General features: G+C 42.5%; 1 protein-coding gene across 2 annotated transcripts in view; it reads right to left on the reverse strand.

The window, feature by feature from the left end:
- nlgn4xa (neuroligin 4 X-linked a) overlaps positions 1–17700 on the reverse strand; it is a 55637-nt gene extending 37937 nt beyond the window's left edge. Inside the window, exons 1-2 of one of the 2 annotated variants that reach the window (XM_029516475.1) lie at positions 17222–17700; positions 6741–6781 (exon numbers count right to left, since the gene is read on the reverse strand). In XM_029516475.1, coding sequence (XP_029372335.1) covers positions 6741–6781; positions 17222–17700 — 520 coding nt within the window. The remainder of the gene's footprint in view (positions 1–6740; positions 6782–17221) is intronic. The other variant, XM_029516483.1, reaches the window with a different exon arrangement.
- Between the last annotated feature and the right edge of the window lie 7629 nt (positions 17701–25329).

Genomic DNA, 25329 nt, shown 5'->3' on the forward strand with positions numbered 1-25329 from the left:
AAGCCGCTCGGCTGCCCTCTGATGTTCTTCTCGTTTATCAACAGTTTCCCCTCAGCTGACGTCAGTAAAGCCCACTGCAGCTGCAGCTGATTTTTCACATTAAAAGCCCGACTCCCGTTATTCCACACAAGATTAATAATCACTCCCCCAACTCCCTTAAACTTTCTATTGCTTTCAGTGGCAATTCAAAACTTCCTGGAGATATTTCTTTTCTTTATAGGCGAGGGAAAAAAAAACAAACAAAAAAAAAAAACAAAACACTGTCACCACAGGACACAACAGTATATTTGTGTAATCGTAGTCTGATGTATACAATCATAATATTAGTGATCACAAAGATGAGTACTAGAATGTTGCCTGCACACTCATATACACAATTGCAATAATAATATTAATAAAATATAGCAATGGAGATTTATTTTTTTTTGCTCTTGTACATATCGTTTTTTTTTTTTAATCATCTGTTTCATTGCCTGAACGTCCTCTTTGTACACAAAGAGGTTTCACTGCAGAGCCTTGCATGCAAAGGAAGGGCTTGCAAGCTCTGCTCTCCGAGTGCACTAACCAATTAGAGGAACTGGAAGGATTGCCATGTCTAGTCTTTGTTTTTCGGAAAGCAGAAGAAACCGATATTTGGTGGAAAAGGTGGAGCTGAGGTCCATCGATCGCACATTAGGCTACTTTCGAAACAATCAGAATTTATTTATTTATTTATTTATTTTTTCAGAATGCAGACGTGTGGAACTCCGTAGACCTGGGCTAGACCTGGACTCCACTTTTACATCCAGTCAGCAAGTAAACGCCAATGCGGGAAATGTCTCGGAACATTTTTCTTTAAATTCAGGCTTCTCCACCTCCACCGCCGTGATGTGACAGACCAGCTAAAGAGCGCCACTCTATTCACTGTGTTGTTTAAAGAGGTTGTCTGCTGCCAACACGGACAGGAACAGGAAAATTGGCCACACAGTGCATGTTGGACCTAGACAGGCTTGGCAGGAGTTGTCTGGGGGGGTAGTGGTGGTGGCGACGGCGGCAGCGGCCAGAGGAGTGTATCGTTCTCCTCCTTGGCAAAAGAAATCAGCGAGGGGAAGGAGTGAAAAGCAAATCTTCCAGGTTATTACTGTTATTAATCTCCACTACGCTTGGAGTGGAGTCGGAGGCGGGGGCGCAGCTAATGTGCCTGCATATTTTTTCTTAACTCCTCATTTGTAACAAAACAAGGGTTGGGGGGTGTTGGGGGGGTGGTTCGGTACATTCCCCCTAAAACCCCCGGGGTCCATATCTTGGACCAGCTTGGCTCCAGTTATAAGCGAACGCCACTAATAACAGAGGCCGGCCCCCACCCCCCTCCGGAAGGACAGTGTCAGTCCTGTTCCTGTTTTTGTTATTTAGCTCCACATTAGGAGGCAGCCGGCGGAACAGCGTGGGTGGTGGGGAACAACCTTGGAGGAGGCAGATGCTCATAAAACACACGCAACAGCCATTAAGTTGTCATAGACTCTAACCGATACACATCCACCGGTCGCTGCGGGCCCAGACGTGACTCTTCGGGGGCCGACCCCTCCATCAGACAAACACGGCAAATGGACTGTGGCTACACCTCTCTTTTTTTAATGTCGATTCAAGAATCAGGAGTCGGGGGGGGGTGGCAAGGGGGGGGGGTGGCGTGTTGTCCACTCAGGGAGTTTTGATAGCAGACATCCCCTGCAGATTTAGAGCGACGTTTTATAGCCGAGGGGGGTGCAGAAGATGGTGATCTCAGGGCGCTGTGTCCCCATCCTGTCAGCAAGGAGTGCACTTAAAACCAAAAGAAATCAAACTGCTTCAAGTGCTCGCCTCCTGCGTGCCCCCCCTCCCCCCCTTTCTCATGCTATCTCGGTGTCTCTCGCTCTCTGCTCTCTGCGGAGCTGGCCAGGTGACTGCGCTGCAAGTTTGTCCCCAACATTCATCACTGCCACCCAATCTAGGTTGGGGGGTGGGGGGGTTATATATTCCTCTGTCGGTTGCACGTTACTCATCTTTATATGTGGGAGGGGGTGGGATGTGGTTTGAGGAGGGAAAGGGCCTCTCAGAATTTTTCCAACTCACTTATTTCTATTCTATCGCTAATGGCAGTGATATAAAGTGATCCCCCTCCCCCACCCCCCCGCCCCTCATCTACCGCTGCCTTTCCCATCATGCTCTCTCCAGCCTACATCCTGTTCAATACAGTACTCCCGACATGCAAAAACACAGTCGGCCTCCTCTCTTCAGAGCCACGGAAAAAGTCATTATTGGGCTCGGAGCCAAGCCCAATCCAGTCAGGAAGAGGTTAAACAGCTCCTGAAAACTGTGCGACACCCGCCGCGTCCTGAAATACAGGATGAATAATTGCCGAAGTAGTAAGTTCGAACAGTCTTTCTGACCATTTTATACGTTAAACTTAAAAAAAGGTTGACGAGGAGTCATTGTAGCAGCTGTCGCGCTACGTGACGGAGCTTGTTGCATACGTACGTAAATACTGCAGCTGAAAAGAGAAGCCGACTTCTATCTAACGACCATCACCGGTTCTTCAAAGAAAAAGTCCGATTGTGTTGAGATCTATGGGAAAATGGCCCGACTTCTTGCTTGATTCATTGCCTCATCCGAATATGGTTTTCTTCTAGTTTGGAAAAAGCAAAGATGGCTGCCATCTAATACATCATTGAGGTGTGAAATATGCGTTAAAGTAAGTAGGAAACATTGATAGTTAAATACTATATGCATGACGTGACTACTGGAAATATTATTAAATGAAAAGCTTCAAACCTTCATGCACAAACATCACTAATCTTTCTTTCCAAGGGTTTGACAAATGTGCATGTCAATGCCTCACACAACACACACACACACACTCCTGCAATAACACACGCTGTACAGTAGCTCTATCACTGTCCGTCTTGTCCACCTCTTTATATCTGTCTTCCGTCCGTTTCCTTTCTAGCCCCTTCAAACTTAAATTCCACTGATGATAATAACCTCAATCAAGTTTCATTCAAATGGTCGTCCGTCAAAGCTGCGTTGAGCGCCTGGGAGGCCGGCCCACAAGGAGGCGGTCTGCAGTGCTGCGAGCTTTCTCTGCAGCAGAGGTATTGGTGGAACCACGGGGGAGCCACAGGAGTAATTCATTGCCACTGCAGATGTTCAAACAGTCAGAGTGCATCGATCTTGCGCCGCTCTCTCTCTCTCTCTCTCTCTCTCTCTCTCTCTCTCTCTCTCCCCCTTGTTCTCTCTCACCTTAAAACGCCGCTAAGCCGGAATGGCTGCCCTTTCTGTCCAGACCTTTCTCCAGGTGTGAAAGTTTTCTACGGTTTGAGAAAAATACAATCCTAGGAGTGAGCCACTTTTACCGCTTTTAACGTGGCTAGAAAGAACTCGGCAGGCGTGCTTCCGCCATCCTAATCAAAGGCATCAGATTTTTGTTTTTTCCCTTTTCCAGGTCCAAGGTGGATACTGTTTTTTTTCCCCCTCACACCTGCTGTGGGCAGATGGTGTGTTCTCCTGTTTTGTTTGTTTTTTTTAATCCATTTTTACAACAGTGCCGTCTCCCAGCGACCCCTCTCCTCTAATTTGAGGTAAACTATCCTGCATCTGTTAGATGCAAATCCAATATTAAGGTGGTGCTTCCTAACTAGGCTGATGAATCACCGGAGGAAGCCAAAGCTTCTTTTTTTTTTTTTTAATAAATGACAACAAAGAGATAATTTTATAAAACTTCGCTGGGACGCTCTGGTGAAGCGTAATACTCAGCTTTCATAAAACAAACAAACAAAAAACTGTTATTGTTACCACAGCACCAAATGTCATCTGCTTATTCTAACCTGAAACTGGAGGAGCTTTGCCAAGCTTAGTAAAATAACTTGCACGATTTTACTTGTGAAACATAAATTTCCGATCTCAGAGGTTTATCAGGAAGGAAATGGTTGCGACGTATCGTGCAAACTTTTTGGAGTTCACCTTTAACGCCCGCCCACCTTCATCCAGTTTACTTCTTTGACCCATGTTCTTTGTTCAAAAACTTTTGTTCTCCCAAGTCTTGGCACTTTTTGCTTTTTGAGGATTGCATGCAATGAGCAGAGCAAAACATTCAGTTGCTTTAAAAAAACAAAAAAAAACCAAAAGGAAGCATTGCATGGCAACGTTAAGTGTCGCAGTCATTGGGGACAAACCTGAAAAGAGAAGTGTTCTGCTTTCTTTAAGCTCAGCGTTTCAGGTATCTGCTTGGTGGGGACCAAAAACAGAGCAACGATAAAGTAGAAAACAGCCGCCAACTGTTCAATAACCTTTGATGAAACTGACAGTGTGCAGTCTTTTTTTTTTTTTTTTTTTTTTTTAAACAGCATTTTCAAGAGTTGAATTTGGAGCTTCTAGGGAAATCACAGACTTACCCATTGTTTGCTTTCTCTTTTTTTTTTTTTGGGGGGGGGGGGGGGTTCCAAAATTGCAAATAAGAAAATAAATACACAGAGCTCCAATTTGCACATGTAATAGAGTCGGGCAAATTTGCACTGCGCCTTTCATTCAATTTGCGCTCACAATTTGCATGCAATTAACACCTGATGTAGTGCGGCAGCAGCAGCTCATTACTCCGGCAGCACTCTGCAACCGAAGCCTTTGGAGCAGTTAAGTAAGAGATTTATCTGAGATTGCAGAGCTTAGAAAACCAAACTGATAATGTGATGCCGCATAATAATAAACTCTAATGAAGTAACAGGAAACTGAATTTGTTTGACATCACCTGAGGAACTGAATTCAGTAAATCCAGCCACATGCGCTCATAAGTTATTCGCTTGCTTAATGAACACAGTATTTATTTGGCACTAATACTGTTTCTAAAAAAAAAAAAAAACAAAAAAAAACCAAATCCAAATCCTTCCTTTTCCAAAGTTTCACCAACTCGTACTGATGACTCATCTTAAAAAGCACGCGTCCACGCAACGAAAGAGCTGCTGCCTAATACTTTTTGCAATGTTGTGATTTTGCGTACATTTATAAATGTGCAAATGCTTCCTGGACTTGGACAATGCTTCCTCTAACCCCCCCACCACCACCACCACGTAGTGGTTTAGTCCAATTGGGGGGGGGGGGGCAGGTTCCAGCTTATATAAAGCAGCTCACATGGACTGAGGGGGAGTTTATATTCAGCAACCTGCGGCAAGGCTGTTGTGTTTTTAGTGTGTTGTGTTTTGTATATAGGTTTCCTTGAATTTTTGGGATTTTTGTTTTTTTTTTGGCGCCTGATCTTTCTTCACCTGAGTGGGAGAAGGCTGCATGAAATCCCTCGTCTGTGCCCCATTATCATCCATAATGTTGCAATATACATCATTCAGAAGTTGGGGCTGAAGTCAAGATATGTATTTCATAGTAGTCATAAAATACATACTTCAGCCTACGTGGCGAATATGTTATGTTATTCCAAGCTGCACAAATTGCAGTGAACTCCCACGTGTTGACATTAAAAATGCATTTCAGGAAATGCACCAATACTTTTAATTTCAGCCACTTTTAAATCATAGATGATCATCTTTTGATTTTTTTTTTTTTTTTTGCCATTACATTTTCAAATCAGATTCATTTATATAGCGCCAAATCATAACAAAGTGGCATCAAGGCACTTTACACATGGAGCAGCTCTAGACTTGAGCACTTGGCGACAGTGGCAAGGAAGAACTTTTTATTAGGTGGTTTGAGGAAAGCAAAAGACAAAAGATGTCGCCGTGAAGCAATCTGTCAAAATATGAAATATAACATAACAGATTGTTGGTCTACGAATGCTCAAAAGCCTGGCAACTCTCAAGACACAGCTGCTTGGCTAATGTTAACTCATGCAGAAGAATGCACGGCGAGGATTATGTCAAATATCAGTCTCTAGAGCGATGTCTGTTTAAAAAAAAAAATAATAAAATAAAAAAAAGGAAAGAGAAAGAAAAATCCTCAACAACTACCCATAATAATGTGATTCAGAAATGTCACTGCTTTCTCTGGCACTTTTGTGTCGGTGGACTCCCCGGAAGACAAATGGTGTCCTTTAACTGAAATGTCTCCTGTGGCTTTTTCACCTCCCATCATCTGTCATTCCCCTGCAGATTTTCCTCCAAACGGGGAAGAAAAATGACTGCGCAGTTTGGTTATTATCATGCAAGAGGAGTGAGATGTTAATAGAGGAAAGGCGAAAAACATGTGGCAGAGGCTTTATCTGCGTGCCGCTGATGAACAAATTCCCACTGTCAAAACAACACGGGTTAGCGCTCATGCTTCGCCGAGCAATGGAGGGAGGAGCGGGAGGAGGAGGGGGGGCATGATCATTTTAAGAATTTAATTCATCAAGGAGGTGAACTACTGTAACATGCAGAGTTAAGTTTGCGTCATTACTTTGAGTTGGCAAAAAAAAAATAAATAAATAAAATTAAATAAACAGGAGAAGGGGATTACTGGGACCTCCTTCCACTTTAGAGGAGCCTTTATGTCTCAGATAAGATCTGCAGCTTTACCTTACTCAGGAAAGGAAAGAGGCTTTCAAAAAACAAGAGGAAAAGCTGAAAGGAGTGCAATCGAATGCACTTCAAGAATCAGAAAAAACAGCGACGGCTGAAGAAGAGTGAATTTAAAAAAAAAAAAAAAACAAAAAGAGGAAGAAGAAGCCTGTATAACTGCTCTCATGCAAATTAATTTTGTCAGTCAAAAAGAAGGGAGCTGGAGGCGGGGGGGGGGTTGAAAAATACCTTTATTTTGGCCACCGTTATTGTTGAAATCTGCGTCGTGTCTGTTTGAGATGGCCCCTGGTGTCGAGAAAATATTTGAAAGAAGGGGGAGAAAAAAAAAAAAGAAAGGAAAGGAAAATAGTTGGAGAGAAGATAAAAATGGCATTAAAAAAAGATTCAGTGAGGCTGCTGTACGGCTGCCCGGAAGGGCCACGGTGGCAAATGACCAGGCACGTTCTCATTAAAGCGTGCAGCAGCAGAACTAAAGTGTTTCTCGCTGAGCGATGGATTTACATTTTGACAACATTCTTCAGAGGTTCTCGAGGACAAAACGTTGACGAGACAAATCGCTCTCTTTTAGTTCCTTCGACTTCGGGTGTTTCGCAGAGTAAATACTCACTGCCTCCCTTTCCAAATATGCACGTGCTGAGATAATTGTTTCATGGCTCCATTTATTCTGTTAACTGTGACTAAAAGCACCGTGTATGAAAAGTGTTATATGAATAAAGTTTGATTTGAACATAGGCGCGCCGCCCCTTTAAGGCCTTTTCAGGTGATTAGTTGACGGCTGTTGCTGATTTGTCCCTGTCCACTTGCCGTAGTCTGCTCTCCGCCGAAGACGCTGTTGTTTTTGACTCCTCCAGCATTTCTTTTTTTTTTTTCTGCAAAACCCTCGAGAGCATTTGTCTGTAAGCAACAATTACCCTTTTATTTTTAATTTGCCTGTTGCGGTATTCTGAAACAGCTCATGATTTGCATAAACAAAAACAACTTAATAACGCGAGCTGCGCTAATGCGGTAGCCCGTCTATGGCATTTTCAGTGCAAACAAATTAAGCATCAAGCTAATCGCTAATTACTCGTTGCGGCTGGTGTGCGATAACATTCAGTAAAAGGTCTTTGTGGATTTGGGTTGTGCAAAAATAACGAACGACTCAACGTTTGTGGGTTTCTAAGAGGGAAACGAAGAAATTGTAATTGTCATTTTAGAGCGCTACTGTTAGTAAACGTCTCAAATTTACCTCACATTTATGAAGTAGCCTGTCTAGCTATCTGCAAAGCTCCACGTCCTAGCAAATCGAGAATAATAGAAGTACTGTCTTTATTATTACTCTACATTTTGGGAAACAGACATATTTGCTCTTTTTCAAATTTCAATGACAAGATTTATACCACTCCTCATAGGAACAGGAAGCAGCTAATTGTCTTAGCTTAGCATCTTTAAAAGAAAAAAAAAAAAACATCTGCTTTACAACACCCATGTTAAGTTGTCACTGAAGTGTAAATTTTGTTGTCTTTTTTTTTTTTTTTTTTTTAAGGCAACGTCTGTGTTATTCTGTCCAATGAAAACCGCCAAACTGACCGATCGGCAGCCATGATCACGTCAGGTAACGTCGCCAAAGATGGCCGAGGTCCGGCACCGCCTGGCTCCCGTGGACGCTCCAATTGGTCTTATCCAAAGGAACAGGTGGAGCAGCCGGCGTGGTTGTTCAGGTTTGAGGACTTGTTGCCCCGCCAGCTGGGGGCTTGCCCGAGAAACAGGGACAGCAGCCAGTGAGCTTAACTGATGGGATAGGTGACAGGCGGCAGGCAGATGGGCGGGCATGTTGGCTTATCACCTATAGGAGGCCACTTTGTACTTTTAGACATGTTGGAAAGATTTTTACCCTCCAAATTATCCGCCTAGACTTCTTTGCTTATTTTTTTTACCATAATAAGGCCAGAAAGTGTCCTGTCAGTAAGTGCTTTTGCCCATTTCTCCACAACACTTAGAACTCCCGATATCTGGCAGTGCACAGAATGTTAAAAGAATGTATTAACAGGTAACAATGAAGGAGCAGAGTCTCCAGCTTCTGGCAACCGCACGAGTGGAATTACCGTAATGACGCTATATTGGTTGTGAAGCAGGACTTCTCAGTTCTCAGAAACCGCTGGCATTCCTCGGGACAGAGCAAGAAATCGCAAAGTTACGGTAATTCAAAGTGCGCTTGTGCCAAAGTGCTGCCAGCGACGTGCTCGGTTTAAAAGGGATATATGGGAGGCCTCCAATTAAACAACTTTATATCCATGTTGCACAGTTAGAATTAAAAATGAAAATTTTTAATTCTAACCAGTCCTAAAATTTTACCTCAAAAATGAATTCATAAAGCACCCCATCATAACAGTGTTACATCAAGGCAGTTTGCATATGCATCAAGTCTTGTCCAAACTCTCGAAAGAATTATTTAAAGGAGACCAAAGAAATGCGACATGAATAATTTATGTATAGGTTTAAAAAAAATTAATAAATAAATACTTGCTTTCAACAGGGTTTTTCCAAAACCACAGCCTTTCATTCTGTACTCCGGTTATCTGACCCTGCAGTATCTGCTTTGTCCCAATAAGATGATCTAAATACATCACTCAGAGGAAGCAAGTCCTCCGAGGTTAGAAAGTGAGACTGTTTTTGAACAACATTGGGAAAATTAGGACGTAGATGTGAGATGCCTGAGAAGAAACTACCCAAAAACGATGCAGATACTGAGCATGAATTCAGGAACAAAATGTTGTCTTTTTGACTGAAAGACGAACAAAAACATACTTTAATCAAATCCTTCACCATCATGCGGCGTGTATTTTGAGGGCAGCCTGATGGTGAAAAAATATCTCATCGCCATGGAATCACAGGCTCCAAATGTAACCTCCTCCCTTCCGTTTTTGATCTGTCTCATTTAGCGAAGCCGGAGAAAATTAGTTTACAACACAGATTGGGTTAGATGCCTCTGCCGTGCCACGACCCGGCCTCGAGGTATTTCTTTCCCACTTCTTCCTCCACAAAGCCAAACTGTGACAATGGCGGGTCCTTTTTTGGAGGCCCTTTGGCCATTTTGAGGTCACAGAGGTCAAACAGCAGTTTTATTACATAAATAGATCAATCTGGAATTCAAATATAACTCAGTCATAAAAGTAATTTGATTAAAGTGTCTCCCAAAAAAGTAATTATATTAAACGAAAAAACTAAACAAGTAGGAGAAAAGAAAAAAGACAAAATAACTTTGGCTTCATTAGCAATTTAGAGATTCTTAACCTGAAAACATAACATTATGACTATTAGTCTAATAACCTTAACTTTTAATCCCTTAATCCCTGACACTAATAAATTGTGTGTTTTGGGGGGGGGGGGTGGTATTACCCACCTTTCTCTCATAACCTCCTAAAAGGTGAAACTGTGGGCAGAAGAAGCCCAAGAGCATTGATTGCAGCTTGCAAAACTGCTGAGGGTATGATGACTAATGTAATAAAAACTAATTAAAGGCCAAAAATGCTGCTAATAATAACAGCAGGACACCTCAGGTGCATTTATAGCTTCTGCGACGGTAGACACGCAGAGGGGAAGGCTCAGTTCGGCTTCCATTTCCTTGATATCGCTCAATCTCCTGATAGGTGAATTTGCATCTGCAGCGGAAAACTGGCATGTGGCCATTATCAAGTTACAATGTTCATATTTCATTTACAAAAGAAAGGCTATAAAAGAGAATAATAGCCAGACATAGTGGTTTCTGACACCGCTACTCAGTTTCTTGCCATCTAAACTGATTAAGTGGAAACAACATCATGTCCATGTTTTGTTTTTGTTTAGTTTTTTTTTTTTTTTAATTTTATTAGAAAACACCATGGGGTTCTGGCAAATTTATGAGTTGTTCTTTTGCAGTCTGTGGAGCTGTAAACGCAAAGATGTGGGCTGTGGTGATGATACCAGCACAATTTCCCCTAAAATAACTATCTACATTATCTGTGTTTGACCAAGTATGGAAGATATCGACGTGCCGAGAGAAAACAAACCAAATGAAGGAACAAAACAAATCGCAATATACGCTCAGATAAGAATTCACGGTCACAATGAAGTGAACTGAAATCTGAAGGAAATGAGCTCCACATTTTTCAATTAAAAGCAATTTGATCAATTGTTAACACATGCAAGCTAAATAATCGTTTTTCATTGTGAGGAGAAAGTTGATGAGGCGCAGTGAAATCGACATTATTTTGTAGTTGTTTCCCAAATGATAGCAAAACACACACAAACATAAAAAGCTATGAATTGCTTCCTCTTCTTACTGACTCAACTATCATGTTTATGGCAACAAAACTTAAAATAAGTGGGGTGGGGGTGGGAGGAGAGTAATTCAAAAAGTTGATGCGAGTGGATGTTATTTCCTGCAAAAAGCTTGTGTTTGAGCACGGCGCCGATTTGGACTGCGGCCTACGCCGAATAAAGTGGAAGTGCTGACTTTACACCCCAGAAAATTACATAATCACTTGATGCGTTTGGCAGCGAAATGCAGGAAAAAAAACAAAAAAAGAGAGAGCGAGCAGCTGTGGCTCAGGAAACGCAGTCTCCGAGCTATTTCCTCTCTTATGCTTTCCTCGGTTTTACCTCATTTTTTATCTTTGCACCCTGTAAAGTGCTGCAAAGAGTATTTTAATTTAAGGAGCAGTGTGCTCCGCTGCTGCACACACACAAAAAAAAAAAAAGCTGGGAAAAAAGTGTCTCTTTGAATAAATCAGAGTGGAATAAAAACATTAAGCTGCCGGTTGCGTCTGGGGAAGGGCCGCATGGAGGGAAAAGGCAGCTTTAACACTCACAGATGCAAAGGAAAAAAATAGTGGAGGCAAAGCCCCCCCCCCCAGCTTCATCTCTGATTAATTCTCAATATATCTGCACACCCCCTCCCCAGTCAGTCTGCTGCCACTGCAGAGTCCGATAAAGCCGGCTTTAGCACCTCGACGTCGCACACGCACACTCCACTTCATCCATATCTCCTCTCTCCCCTGGCGCTTTAGCCATCACCTTCGCTTCCTCGGCCCGCCGGAATTGAGGCGGAAATTCTTTTGTGATCAAATCAGAACACGAAGAATTGGCATCACTTAATCTGTCAAGCCACTTGAGGTGCAGTAAGACTATAAATCTCGGCCTGATCCTCCTGGCAGGATATTTTGACATTACACTAGATTTCCGAAAAGGCCAACTTGGGGGATATAAAGATGACGAGCAGCTCGGGGAGCGCTAACTGGGATAGACAGGTCGCTCCTGTGCTGACTGGAGAGATGGATTTAACATGACTCTTTTTATCTGTCTCACCTCACGCTTTTCTTTATTCCGAATAACAGGAAGTGACGGGACAACTTGCGACGAATGATCTGCATCTGCGAAGTACCGTTCGGCCCGTTTCACCAGGTGGAGTTATTTTTTTTTTTCCTGAATCAGAGAACCTTGTGATGAGACTTTGGGTTTGTTATAACACGCGCGTCTGTGTTTTCCTACAGTTTCACCTTACCTCTGAACACAAACACAAGCTCCCGTTGCTTTCAAAAATCCATTAAAATAGCTTGGAGACATAACACTGCCCGGACTAATGTAGTGCATCATGTTTCACAATACCCAGTCTGATGGAAATCTTTCAAAAGGCGGCTGGATAAATGGATGAAGTCACAGTCGGTCACGCAGAACAGCAGCCTATTTCAGAAATTACAGCAAAGTTGGCATTTAGGACACACCGCGTGACGACAATACACGAAATATCGCAAGGAGCAAATGAATTACAGCCAGTCCGAGTGTGGCACAACACTTACTCCATCAATTAGGTGGTTGACATGGCACGACAAAATATTGTATAAAAGTTTGATTTGAAGGCAGTCAAGTATTGTCTATTAACATATACCACGTGAGCAGTTTTGTCGTTTACCATTCAAATTCGGCCGTCTCATTTTGAGCCAAAATTAGCAGGAAGGGAATAAATTTAAACTGAAAAATAGAAATGCATCAGAGAATTCGGCCATCGCTTCAGCTACAGGAACGTTTTCCCACTGAGCTAGAGAATTCATTGTTGCGCTTTCCGACTGCACTCCTACACCTGAATTTGAATTTGGTGATGACGAGGAAGACTTTTAAGATGTGGCTGAAAGATTTTATTTAAAAACTACTATTGCGAGAGTCAAAACACTTTACCGACATACCTTATTGCAAACTTTGAACTGTTTCCTCTTTAATCTTTTGCACCTCTATTTGAATAATTAATTCAAATAACTGTAGTAGTATAACTTTTTTATTCAGTAATATATTAATGGCCATTGAGGAATAACTGATAGAGTACTTCTAGGCCTGACTGTTTTGTAATGTAGTGGAGTTTTCATCAGATTTTTTACGGAACCGCACCGCCATTGTTGTTCTACTCACTTTCTTCTTATTCTTTGCAATAAAAGCATCGTAAAGTCCAAGAGGAAAAAGAACAACACGACTGGCACTAAACTCCAAACACACAGATTTAGCTGCAGGCTAGAAAAAGTACCGAGACATAAACTCAGCTCTGCAGGACCATGGTAACTTTGTCCTCTGCTGTAAGGCTGTCATTGTGCACCGTCATTTGTTACCACGGCGCAGCTCGATTGAGGCTCGAGTGATCCACGTTCATGTAAAAAGGCATTCAAAACTACTTCGAATGCGAGTGGTTATTGTCAGTAAAGCAAAAAAGATAAAATGCATGTTAGACAAACACAAAAAAAAAAATTGCATGCGAGATTGTTGTGCTGATTGATTGGATGCAGTGAAGTACAACAACTTTCTGTGTCTCTTCTTTTTTTTTTTTTTTTTTTTTTTTTCTTTTCACTGAATAATTTCAGAAAAGCTCTTGACTGTGCAACGACATAGGATTGAGAGATTATCCTCCTCCTGCACTTTTTTTAATCGAGAGCTCGACCTAAATTTAACACGAAGCTGTCAAACATCTCAGGCGGACGCACGCATTAGCGTGCCTTCGCCACGTCCTCCCACCACTGCAAGTTCAAGCTCAACACACACACGCGGCTTTTTGCTGGGACGCACTTTGGAACCCCCGTATTCTGGCGCCACCGTGGGACCCGCCTCTGTTTTCTACGTTCACCTACTCCAAGCCACAGGTGCTCACTTGAAAAAGAGAGAGCAGAAAACAACGTTATGGATGAGCCTCCAACCTCAGACCACCACCCAAGGGGAGAGGGGGGGGGGGGGGAAACACCGGGAGTGTCTTTTTTATTTATTTCTTTTTTCTTTTTTTTTTTAATTTGACATCACTTGCAGTTAACAGCACTCCTCTCAGCTGGAGTGCAAAGAGCTTTGGGCACTTTGACAAGAGCCTCTGCAGCTCCTCTCTTTTGTTCACTGATTAGACTGCTGGCAAAAAAAAAAAAAGAAGAAGAAGAAGCAAGGGACGTATGAAAAGCTTGCATGGGATTACAGAGCTTCACCATCAGAAGACAAGAAAAATCCACTAATTTTCTTTCTTTCATAACACACATATGACTCCAAAAGGTATTTCATCTTCAGGCGTGCTGACCGAATCATCTCTTATTTTTGACAAGTGCGCGCCCATCCGTCTTTGCCGGTGACATCGAAAGTCTCTGCATCTGACGCGCCTACTGCCGTTTGGAGTGTCTCACTCAGAGGTTCGGCTGTCCAAAGCAAATGGGATGGGATGTGCTTTTTCTGAAGTCGATCGGAGTTTACTGTGTTGACAGACTAAAGACTCAAAAACATGGGCAATAAGATATTTAGAGCATTAGAGCCTTTTGAGGATGATTTTTTTTTTTTGTGATTGCAGCTCAAAAAGAAAAAGCAGTACTCAAGATCAAATAAAAACTTCAAACAACCCCAAAAGCGCGTGTAGCAGTCTGTTTTTGAAGTTTTCTTTCATTATTGCAGTTTTCGGTGCTTTCATCCATAAAATATCTCTTTAATGAGTGACATATAATCAACTGAGCTTGTATCGATTCTGAATATGTCGAGCACTTGATGAAATGAAATCATTATTTATAAGGAAGAACATGAAGGTGTGTCGGAAAAGAAAAACTTACCTGAACTCTTAAAAAAAAGGTTAAGGTCATTTTAAATTGCATTCATATTTTTTTTCTGTGTTAAAAGGCACAAAATCTCTGAAAGGAAGTGTCTTCTCAGTCACATGCAATGGCCCCCCAACCCCCCCCTCAGATTTATAAAATGAAATCTAACAGCATAGTTAATGTGCAAATGAGGTAACGGGCCAAATTTTGTCTGAAGAGAGAACCATTTCTGCTACATGGTTCTGATATGGCCTCCACTTTCCTAATCTGCTCCTTTTTTCCGTGTTTCATCTGAAATGTTGAAGTACGTGAGACAAATTTATGGTTTGGAGAAAACAAAAACCATCTCAGCGTTTTTTTTTTGTTTTTTTTTGGTTTGTTTTTTTTCCCCATCTCCTATCTCATACATTTCTTTAGAGTACTGCTAACAGCTCATTCTGCCAATCAGAAGAAAGGTCTCGGAGCAACCTGGGGACTTTTAATTTGTTGTTTGGTAGCTTGATAAATTCACTTTAATGTCCATTTGGGGCTCCTGGAGGCTTCACCAACTTCAATTCCCAACCTTTTAATCCCCACATCGGATGTGATTTAATATCCGTTTCATCATTGCATTGTAAATTGGAACTATTTCTTATTAAAAAAAATATATCATTTCCCAGCCTCGCATTACAATAATTTACAAATTGTATAATTCGCCAAATGATGAAACCTGGGACTGAGATAAGTCATTAAAACTGAGGAAACTATTAAAATAATGAACTCACACTTATCATCCAAAGCTCATCAGCTTCTCTGTCACTCTAGCTGCAGCAGCAGTACAAAATGCTGATTTAAGAACTAACGTTATGAAACCGGATACTTTTTAAATTGAAATTTCTCTCTTTTTTTTTTTTCCTTTTTTTTCTGGGATCATTTTCAGATGCAACCAAATACAGCAGTTTGTCTTTCAGTGTTTTCCAGCAAGTGCGACGCCCTCCACACGCGTCGTTACCCAGGTTTGGAGGCAAAGCCCGCAGTTTGATTGCCCCTGCAGGGAAAATGTTGGGGCAGCTGGAAGAGGCTGACCCCTGTGTGATTTTTTTTTTTTTTAAATCTGGTGGTGCATTTGTGCATAGCTGTATTAAGAAAAACTTAGAATCAAGTGCATTTGAGTTTTCCAGTTCATTTTAGAGCAATGTTTGCATCTTGTCTATGAACAATGCTATAGTTTTATTATTATTATTTTATTTTATTTTTCTTTTAGCAGTTTGCCTACCACTCAGCTGCTTCCTCTACACTGAAGAGGAACCAGAGCTGCGAGAAATGAACCTTATGATCTGCTCCCGTGGTGGCAGCTGCTATCACTGGCTTTTAAAGGTAATATCCAAAAATTAATATCTCCATACAGTCCTCTAAAAACACTGCAATATATGTGATTACCCACATTTGAATTTTTTTGTTTTTAAAATGAATGATTCATAATTATACCATGTTTTCTTAATGTCAGTTAATTGTCTTTTTTTTTTTTTTACCACTAGGCAAAGCAGTGAACTTGGGGCAGCAGAAGGTGCAAAAATTGTAAGTAAATATATTGTGGCCAATAATAGTGGCACTCTTCCTCTTCTTTCAGATAATGTACTGGAAAATTATTGCGATTTAAAAAAAGACAACAACAACAAAAAATCTGAACAATCAGAACTTAGTCCACACAGAAATCCCAAAATGGACTGGACAAAGTTATTGGCTCCTTTAAAAAAATAAATAAATAAATAACAAAACCTGTAAACTTGTATTTAAAGCACTCACCGGTGGCGGGTAACAGGCGGCGGCAATGTGGACATCACAATAAGTTCAAAACAAGAAAAGTTCGCTCTTGTGAGTCTGTGTGAACGACACCAAGAGTGAGAGAACGACGAACTATGAAAAGCAAAAATCACGGGACAAGCATTAGCGATCTCAAAGTTACGGAGCTGTTTTGGGTGACAGAAAGTTAAGGTCACGAGTCTTCCAGCAGGTCAATGACCCAGAAGCACTCCGAAATGGTTAAAAACGAACAACAACAACAAAAAAGTCGGCCACCAATTAAGTCCAGACCTAAATCCCATAGACCGCCTGCGGAGAGATCTCAAAACTCCATTTATAAAAAAATATTGAAAATCAGTGTGCCAAAAACTTTATCCAGTCCATCAACATGTTGGCACTAAAGCATTTATAGCTGTAAAGCTTTTCTGCGAGTAGTGGTGCTTTAGGGAAGATCAAGACTTTCAGTATTTTGGAATATTATCTAATAATGGTGCAATCAGGAACCGATCCCAGTTGAACCTGGGTTGGGCAAAATGGGTTTTGTCGACAGTCTATCACGCATTCACATTCACACCAGCAAACCTAAATGTTCATGTCTTTGTACTGCGGGATGGCAACGACTGTGGTTGGAGTGTCAAGAAGGTTGTATGTACGTCAGCTTTTAATATTGTTTGAAATGATGGAGGAATAAGGTGAGAATTTTGACCCAGGAGAAGACAAAACCTCCAGTGCTGAGTATCTGCGGAGGGATGAATGATGGGGAATCTTCTGGACAGCTGTAAATCAGGATGAATTTTAAATATAAGCCAAAATTCCTGCTAACAAATGACTTCGCCATTCATGTTCGGGGTGAGCGAGCAGCACACAGACAGGAAGGCAGAGTTAGTTGACCTACCGTTCTCTGTGGGGACGTAGATGTTCAGGTAGAGGCAGTCCTCGCTCTGCTCCTGCACGTAGGTTACCAGTGTATCCAAGTTGGCGGTGAACCACACGGGGAGCATGTCGTTGAGTAAAAAGCGGTCCTCTAAGAACTGAGGACAAACTGGAGCAAACTGAGTAGCATTCCTGATGCCCGGCCAGGACATGGGTGGCTCCGGAGGCTGGAACCTCCGCTCCCCAGTCGGCGCCAACGCATACGGGATCCCCAAATACTGCTCCACCGGTCCCAAGATCTCATTGGGTAACGTAACCTTCACTCCCCGCAATTTCCCATAATTGGTGGTGACCACCGGTTGCTGCTGGGCGTCGACGGCGGTCCCCACGCAGATGGACGTCAGCCCTATCCACAGCAGAAGATCCGCCTTGGCTGCGGAGCGACACTTCCATGACGGGCCCCTGGAGGCTGACATATTCCCGCTGTGCTGGACCCGAATCTGGCAGGTCGTGGTTATGTCACCGGCCCTCCTCCCGTGCCCCTACGCCGAAACGCGTCCCGCTCTTCCTCAGGCCGCAAACTGGGAGAAAGAGCCCCTTCCAGATAAAGTAGCTTTCTCAAAGCTCCCCATCCTGAGAGCCGGCTCAGAGACAGACTACAGCCGTACGACTCCCTTGTCCAGATCAGGAGCCGGCCTCGACACTCTTAGATGATCTCGGCTCCAGCGTGATGAGAAATCCTAAAAGAAGAAAGAACAAACCAACAGTTAATCCATGCTTTTGTGTGCCAAAGTAGGGAAATGGAAAAAAAGAAGACTTGAATCTTGAGAAACTTCTGGATTAAAATGAAAGATGGTAGTGAAATAATTTAATATTTAAGGCTAAGATCATTTTGATTATCTGTGTTCAAAGGTTAGTGGGCTAGTTAGCAAACACTAGCATGTTTTTACGCTAAACTGGACGAGCAAGGTGAGCGCCGCGATGCCAAAAGTACCAAAGTGGACATAAGATCTCTCCTTATGTCTCAAAAGGAGACGTGCATTTTGTGTCTAGTTTTTGCATTTAACTTTTTTATTTTTATTGTCCTTTCCCCTCCACAGGACGCCACTACGATGGTAAAGGCAATGATGGGCTGTGACATCACCCGCCAGAGCCAACCGGACGTGGCCGGCGTTGAACGTCGCTCGCCAAGTGCGGAGGACGAGGAACGCAGCAGCGCTCCAGACCAATCCAGAATGTTTAACGCGAATCTGTTCCAACAATCGAAACTCCTACACAAGTTTTTAAAAGTTTCAAAAACTAGCAGAGGCCTGCTGAAGTCATTTGATGACAGTTAATTCTCAGGGCTCCTCCGTGGGGGGAGATTTTCAAGAGCCCTTTGAGTTTGAAATCTGCTCTGTGGCGCCTCGGAGACGTCTCATGGACATTTTGTGTCGAAACCAAATGGCGTGCAAACCCATTAATTCAATTTCCTGTTGGAGCTCTCAGCCCATTCCGCTGCCCGCAGGTCTTAAGACGTTTTCTAAATTGATGGTTTTCATATTTTAAGTGGTCGGATTGAAGGCAAATCCAATCAAAAATGTTGATTAATTACCCTCTCGCTAGGAAAAAAAAAAAAATAAATAAAACCAAAAACCCACAGTGTATGCTACTGAAAGTCAGGACAAATCAATTATTAAATCTCCAGCTGACCTGCACTGACTCTCCTTTTTTTTTTTTTTTTTTTTTTTTTTGACATCAAATATAAATGCAAAAAGCAGTATGAATAAATCAGCTGAATTCCGCTAATAGAGTCAAAGTACATGCCAATCTCTGCAAGCGCAATTTTATTTATTTTTTTAATCATAACTCAACAGTTTCTCTCTCTTTTTTTTTTTTTTTTTAAACGAGGATTAGTGAGACAGAACGGAGCTGTTCCCCTAACACGGCTGGCATGGATCTGTCATGTAAGGCCCGTCTGCCGCCTGGCACACGCTGCCGAGAACAAACCTCAACGGCGTGAGCCGAGTTTTCCATCACAGGACAAGCCATTGGTTACTGTGTGTATGTGATGATGTCGCAATAAAACAGGCTAAATAGGAGATGTGGCTACGAGTGAGTACATCGGGGGGGAAAAAAAAAAGAAAAGCCCCGAGAGATGAATTGCTTAGTGAATACCTGATCAGGAGAGACTGATTCAGAGGCTGCACTAAAAAAAAAAAAAAAAAAAACAAAAAAAAAAACAAGACACAGACATTAATCATGGCAGCGCAGGAACAGGCCTTGAGCACATGTAATACACACTGGGGGTCTACCACAGGCTGGGGAGTACATGGGCGGCATAACCAAGTGGGCTGGCGTGGCGTACACACACACACACCTGCGGCGAGCACAGGCTGGAAGATTCAAGGTCAAAATGGGCCGCGACCCCCCGAAGGCGGTGGAGAACGGTCGAATTAGGAATCCCCAGAAGAGGGGGAGGGGGGGAAAAAATAGCTATAAAACAACGTGGGAAGTGAATGGGACACGAGATCCTGTGGTCACGGGAACGTGCTGGGCTGTGATAACTATCCTCTAACATCGAAATATCGTCTGAGCGTGGCCGCGTCAAGTCTAAGCGCACGCGATGTGCACGTCTGTTCCATCTTGGCCGACCTCCCTATGTTGCCAAGAAAAATTGGTGCCCCCCCCCTTTCGGTTTGCCATCCCACCTTCATGTCTCATTTCAAACCTAGCAGGTGTTCCCATGGAAACGCCTGCTGACAACTGGGGGGGGGGGGGGGGAGCATCTCAAAACTTTTCACAATAATATTTTCAAGATGGCAATAAGAAAAAAAAAAAGATTTATTCATTTATTTATCTAAAAAATGTTGTACATGTTGTCTTTTATCTCTGAACTGTGCTAAATATTATATCTCTAAGAGGCTCTCTGCTTCATCCGGACTGACCTGAAACTAGGACTGGAAAAGACTTCTTGGGAAAAATAAGATTTCTTTATCCATATTGACATGGGGTTTATGAATTTCTCAGCATTTCCTCGATTGCATTTGTTATTTAATTTGGAAATAACATACTTAGACGATATCAAGGTAACAGTACTTTTTGGTCCTTATCTCCAAATATGAACTATGAAAAACAATCGATGTTTGTGTCATTTAAATGTTTTCTTTTTTTTATTATTATTATTTTGACTCAACTACAACATCATAATTCTTAAAACAGATAATGCTACATTTATTTTATGTCAAATTTTAATTACTAATTTTAAAAACCAGCAGGCAAGGTTTAAGGTTAAAATAGTCGGAGAGAGCCTCAACCTCAAAAGGAGAGGGACATCAGCTTTCCCTCTGTACCCAAAATGCACCTGTTGAGTCCAAGTCTGACTCTGAGTTCTTTTTTGTTTTAAATAGCAAATTTCCTCCAACGAGCTCGATCGTGAATGTGTGTTGGCAATGGCGCCCACCACGGTCACGGTCTGATACACCGCTAATGGGGCGGCTCCGCAAAGTGTCACTTGGCTCTGTGAGAGAGTTGTTTGTGTATCAATTAAACTGACTGCAGAGTCAACAGTTGCTGCTGGGTTTGGATCATTTTTTTTTTTTTTTTTTAATTTGACCACGAACGCACTTAGGTGCGTCTTTGGCTGTGTTTTACTGCACAACCCCTCATCCACACGAACACCACTGATAATACTGACTGGCATTCATCATGAATTGCAAATTAACATTTCATTTGTTTTTCTTTTCACCTTCTTTTGTGGTGACCCAGATCAAGGTAAGGCTGTGTATGTGTGCACCAAGAAGCATTTGTGTTACTGTCGAGGTGGCTTGTGTGTTTAACGTGGCAGGAAAAAAAAAAAAAAAAAAGAGTAGAAGGGGGAGGGGGCCAAAAGGACACAGACGGCCTGAGCAGGAAGTTTCAGGGTGGCGGCCAATCAAGGCACACTTTTGGGAGGAGGAAAATTAAGGGAGGCCCTCAGAGCAGCTGTGGAGGAACTACAAGCAAGAAAGAGCTAATGAAGCGAGAAGAAACCAAGTGACCGGCTGAAACAGAGTCTGACCTGCCGGTTTTCCTGGAGGAGGTGGAAACCTGAAGCTCCCTTTTCCTTCCACCTCACCTCATGTCACCTCCTCAGCACCAGGTAAGTCCTGGCCTCACCCAAACCTCTCCTAGCGTCACCCATTTTCCTCACACTCCCCCATTTCTCCTGACATGAATGCACATTTATCTCCTGTGAAGAGTGAATTGAATTTTGAATTTATGGGATATTTTAACCTTCCTGGAGTTAATTGTATAACGTGAGCTGAATGTAATTCCTGATTTGGAGTATCAAGATTTGTGTTTTTTCTAGGAAACATTCTCCTGAATTTGGGTTTGAAATTTACAGTTTGTTTTTGTTTTTTGTTTTTTTTTGTATATTATTGTCATGTCATGTATATCTTCCCTGTCAGGCACACAACAGTTGTTTTGTTGCTTCATAGAAAAACAAAAGCAAGAGGGCTTCCTTTTGTGACGAGCTGAAGAGTCAGAGAAGAAGATGGCAAGACCTGAAGCCCCCCCCCACCTAATGTCAACTCTTCAACACCAGGTAAGTCCTGATCTCCTCACGCAAACCTCTCCTGGCTTCAACCACTGTCCTCTCCCACCAACACACACATTCCCCTTATTTCTCCTGAATTTAATGGACATTGGACGTTAATGTACATTTAAATTCCTTTGAGAGTGAATTTTGATGTAATTCCTGATTTAGGGTCGAGATGTTTATATATATATTTGTCTGCTCTGTCCGGGTTTGAAATTTTGAGTTTTTTGTCTTTTTTTATTATTATTATTATTATTATTATTATTATTATTGTCATGTGGGATTATATATATCTTCTCTGTCTGGCACACAACAGTTGTTTTGTTGCCTCTAGAAAAAAAAAAAAAAAAAAGAGGGCTTCCTTTTGTGTTTTGGAGTTTGAGATCAATTTTTCATCTTTTGTGGAGCTTTTTTGTCGTTTTGAAAGGGGGGTGTTGGGTGTGTTGCTTTTGTTCTTCTCCCTCGTCAACAAGATACACGAGGTCAGTGGCAGGAAAGGTAAAAAAAAAAGAACAACCTAGGTCCAGCTTCAGAAGGGAGGGGGGAGGGCTGCTGTGCTTGCTGCTTCCTGGCCTTGAGTTGTTTTGTGCGTCTTCTGATTTGTGTGTTCTCTGCGGTCATGATTCAGCGTCCTCTTGTGTCATGCTGGGTCACTGGTGGAACGCTGCGAGCCCAACGAAGCCACCGAGGGGTTTCGGAGGGGTTTAGAGTATTTAGAGTAGCTGTCCGACCGAAGGAATTTCTGTGATTGAAATCTTTCGGGAGAAGCTGTAGTTTTTCTTCTTGTCGTCGTGAAATACACAAAAATGAAAAAGGGCTTGGCTTTCTTTGTCTCTTTTTTTTTTTTTTTTTTTTTTTTTTTTAAAGAATAACTCATTCTGTTTATGGTCAACTACCATCAGTGCAACTACTACTGGCATACGCAGAGAGGGTAATTGTTTTTTAATGCTGTTTTTGAAATAGTCAAGCTCAATAATCAGGAATATTAGTTAAAAACAAAACAGGATGTGAACTCAACAACAGCCCTGGATTAATACCAGGACTCTCTTAGGCGGGAAATTCACATCACCAGCGCTGCCATTCAGGGTGAATAAAGGTTACTGAACACGCAGAATACTTTCAGTTTGTTTTAGTTTGTGCGACAGCAAAAAAAAAACAAAAAAAAAAAACACCCAAAACAAAACTATGATACGGAGACTGCAGCCGCCTCCCTCGGGTGCAGCTGAGCCAGTAAAACGCAGTGAAGCCTTGCGTCGGTGAAACTGTTGCTCATTGTTCACGGAGGTTATACGCTTGTAAACGCGCCCGTGATAAATTGACACGGCGTACAGTATCTATAATGACGTGGCGCCTGATGATGAACCGTCCTTCAGACTGGGCCACGCTGCATACTGAGCGTGCTCCATGGCTCTCCTTGGTGGAGGCACACTTGGAAGGGAGGCGGCGGCGGTGGCAGTTGCAAACATTGTTCTCGCTCCTAATGATTATAGGGGATAGGTTTTATGAATACCAATGAAGGTGCTCGCTGTCATTTGCATTTCAATCATTACAAAATGATTCTGTCGGCGGCGTCCTGTCCCCTTGACTATAAAATGTCACCGACACTTTGAACCGCTGCAGCTCATAATTAGCTCCAAATATATGCATGCGGCATATATTGTCCTGCGCTTTTGGGCCCGCGATGAGGTCAGATTTTAATTTATTAGGAGAGGCACGAATGGATCTTTTGCAGAAACTACAGTCGACTAAACACCAAGTCAGCGGAGGGCGATTCGAATTAGTTTGGCTTAAGTCTGGAAAGTAACAGAGGGCAGTCCTCTGCTCCTTGGGAAAAAACTAAAAAAAAAAAAAAAGGAGAAAGAAACAATGTACCTCAGTTGTTCACAAACATCATACAAAAGACGCGCAGCTGGATTCGACAGCTTTAACTGCTGGGCCAACTTGTTAGTGGTGTCACGGCTCTCCTCTCTAAAACGTCCTTTTGCAGGATAATGACGTCTCCCACAGATGAGGAGGGAAAAAAAAAAAAAAAAACAGGCCTGGCAGAGGCGGCAAAGGAGTTTCAGCAGCTGTTTGGATGCTATTCCAACCCCACAATGAGACTTTCTACCAAAACAATCAGCAATTTATTTTTTTTTTCTCTTTTTTTGCTTCCTGTAGCTGAGATTAAAATAAAATCCAGATTTTTTTTGAGTCAGTAGCAGTGCACACCAATCGACCGTGTATGAGCAAATAGAAAAGACGTTAAGTCACCCAGCAGAGGAGTATGAGGAAGGCTCAGTTTCCAGCTTTGGCTTTTTATTTGTGCAGCTGAGGGAACTTTAAAGGTCTCATATGGTCTAAAGATCATCTTCTGATGATTTAAAAAAAAAAAAAATCTCTGTGACCATGACAACCAGAGTCCATTTTCTATACAAATCCAACAAGCATCATTTTGCATGTTGACATTTCACCACAGTGAGGATTTCTCGCGCTGTTAGCTTTATGATGGGAATTTAATATTTCGGGATGATAGTTTGGTGTGTCCTTCACTGGTGCGCAACACCTAGTGATGGGGGTGGGGGGGGGGTCTAAATCCAATTAGAGGTCAGCACTGAGGTGTTTTTTTTTTTTTTTTCCCCCCTTCCTACTTCTGGTTTGATCTCTTTAAATGATGACAACCGCCTCTGTTCTTTCAGAGTCTTTGGTCGTCTCACGTCATAGGCCTGGAATGAAGGCTCAGGATGGATACACTCCTGATATTAAGCCGTTTCAGAAAGGAATGTGAGTCTGGGACTAACACTGTGAGCAGATTTATCCCACTGCCGATCTCTTAGCAGGTTCCTGCAGGAAGCTGTACACACAATACAGGGATGATGAAGTAATGAATGTGTGTGTGTGTGCGTGTGTGACTTCCCGTGCATTAGCTCCCTCCTTCACAGCTCGAGTACACCAAATCAAACGCATCAGTATCGGGCAGTCAACATGTCTTGCCTCCCCCTCCTGCTGCGTCTACCTGTTTAGTTCTGTGTTTGGACGGATCAGCAAACAGCTGCCGGCTCAGGGCCCCCGCGCGTTATCATCCACCTGTCGGATGAATATTGCTGACGCGCAATATCAAAACGACAGGGGGAGGCCCTTGTTGGCAATTGCACACAGTGTGTGTGTGTGTGTGTGTGTGTGTGTGTGTGTGTGTGTGTGGGTGGGTGGGGGGGGTGTTTTGTATGACTGCACATTGTAATTTCAAGGCAACCCCACCGAGTTAAAAAAAACAACAACAAAAAACCTTATCCTCACGCAACAGAATTGGGGGTGGGGGGGGGGACCAATTTCCTGTGTTGCTCCCCTGAAATGTTTCCAGGAATCTGTGCTGACATTTGGAGCGTGTCCAAGTAAAGTGGCGGATTATGGATCACCCAGTATCTGCATGTTGTAAATGTTTGATTTTCATTGACTTTTTCATCTCCCCGGAGGGGGAGGTGTGTGTGTGTGTGTGTGTGTGTGTGTGTGTGTGTGTGTGTGTGTGTGTGTGTGTGTGTGTGTGTGTGTGTGTGTGTGTGTGTGT

Source organism: Echeneis naucrates, chromosome 2 (genome assembly GCF_900963305.1).
Source record: "Echeneis naucrates chromosome 2, fEcheNa1.1, whole genome shotgun sequence".
Lineage (NCBI taxonomy): Eukaryota > Metazoa > Chordata > Actinopteri > Carangiformes > Echeneidae > Echeneis > Echeneis naucrates.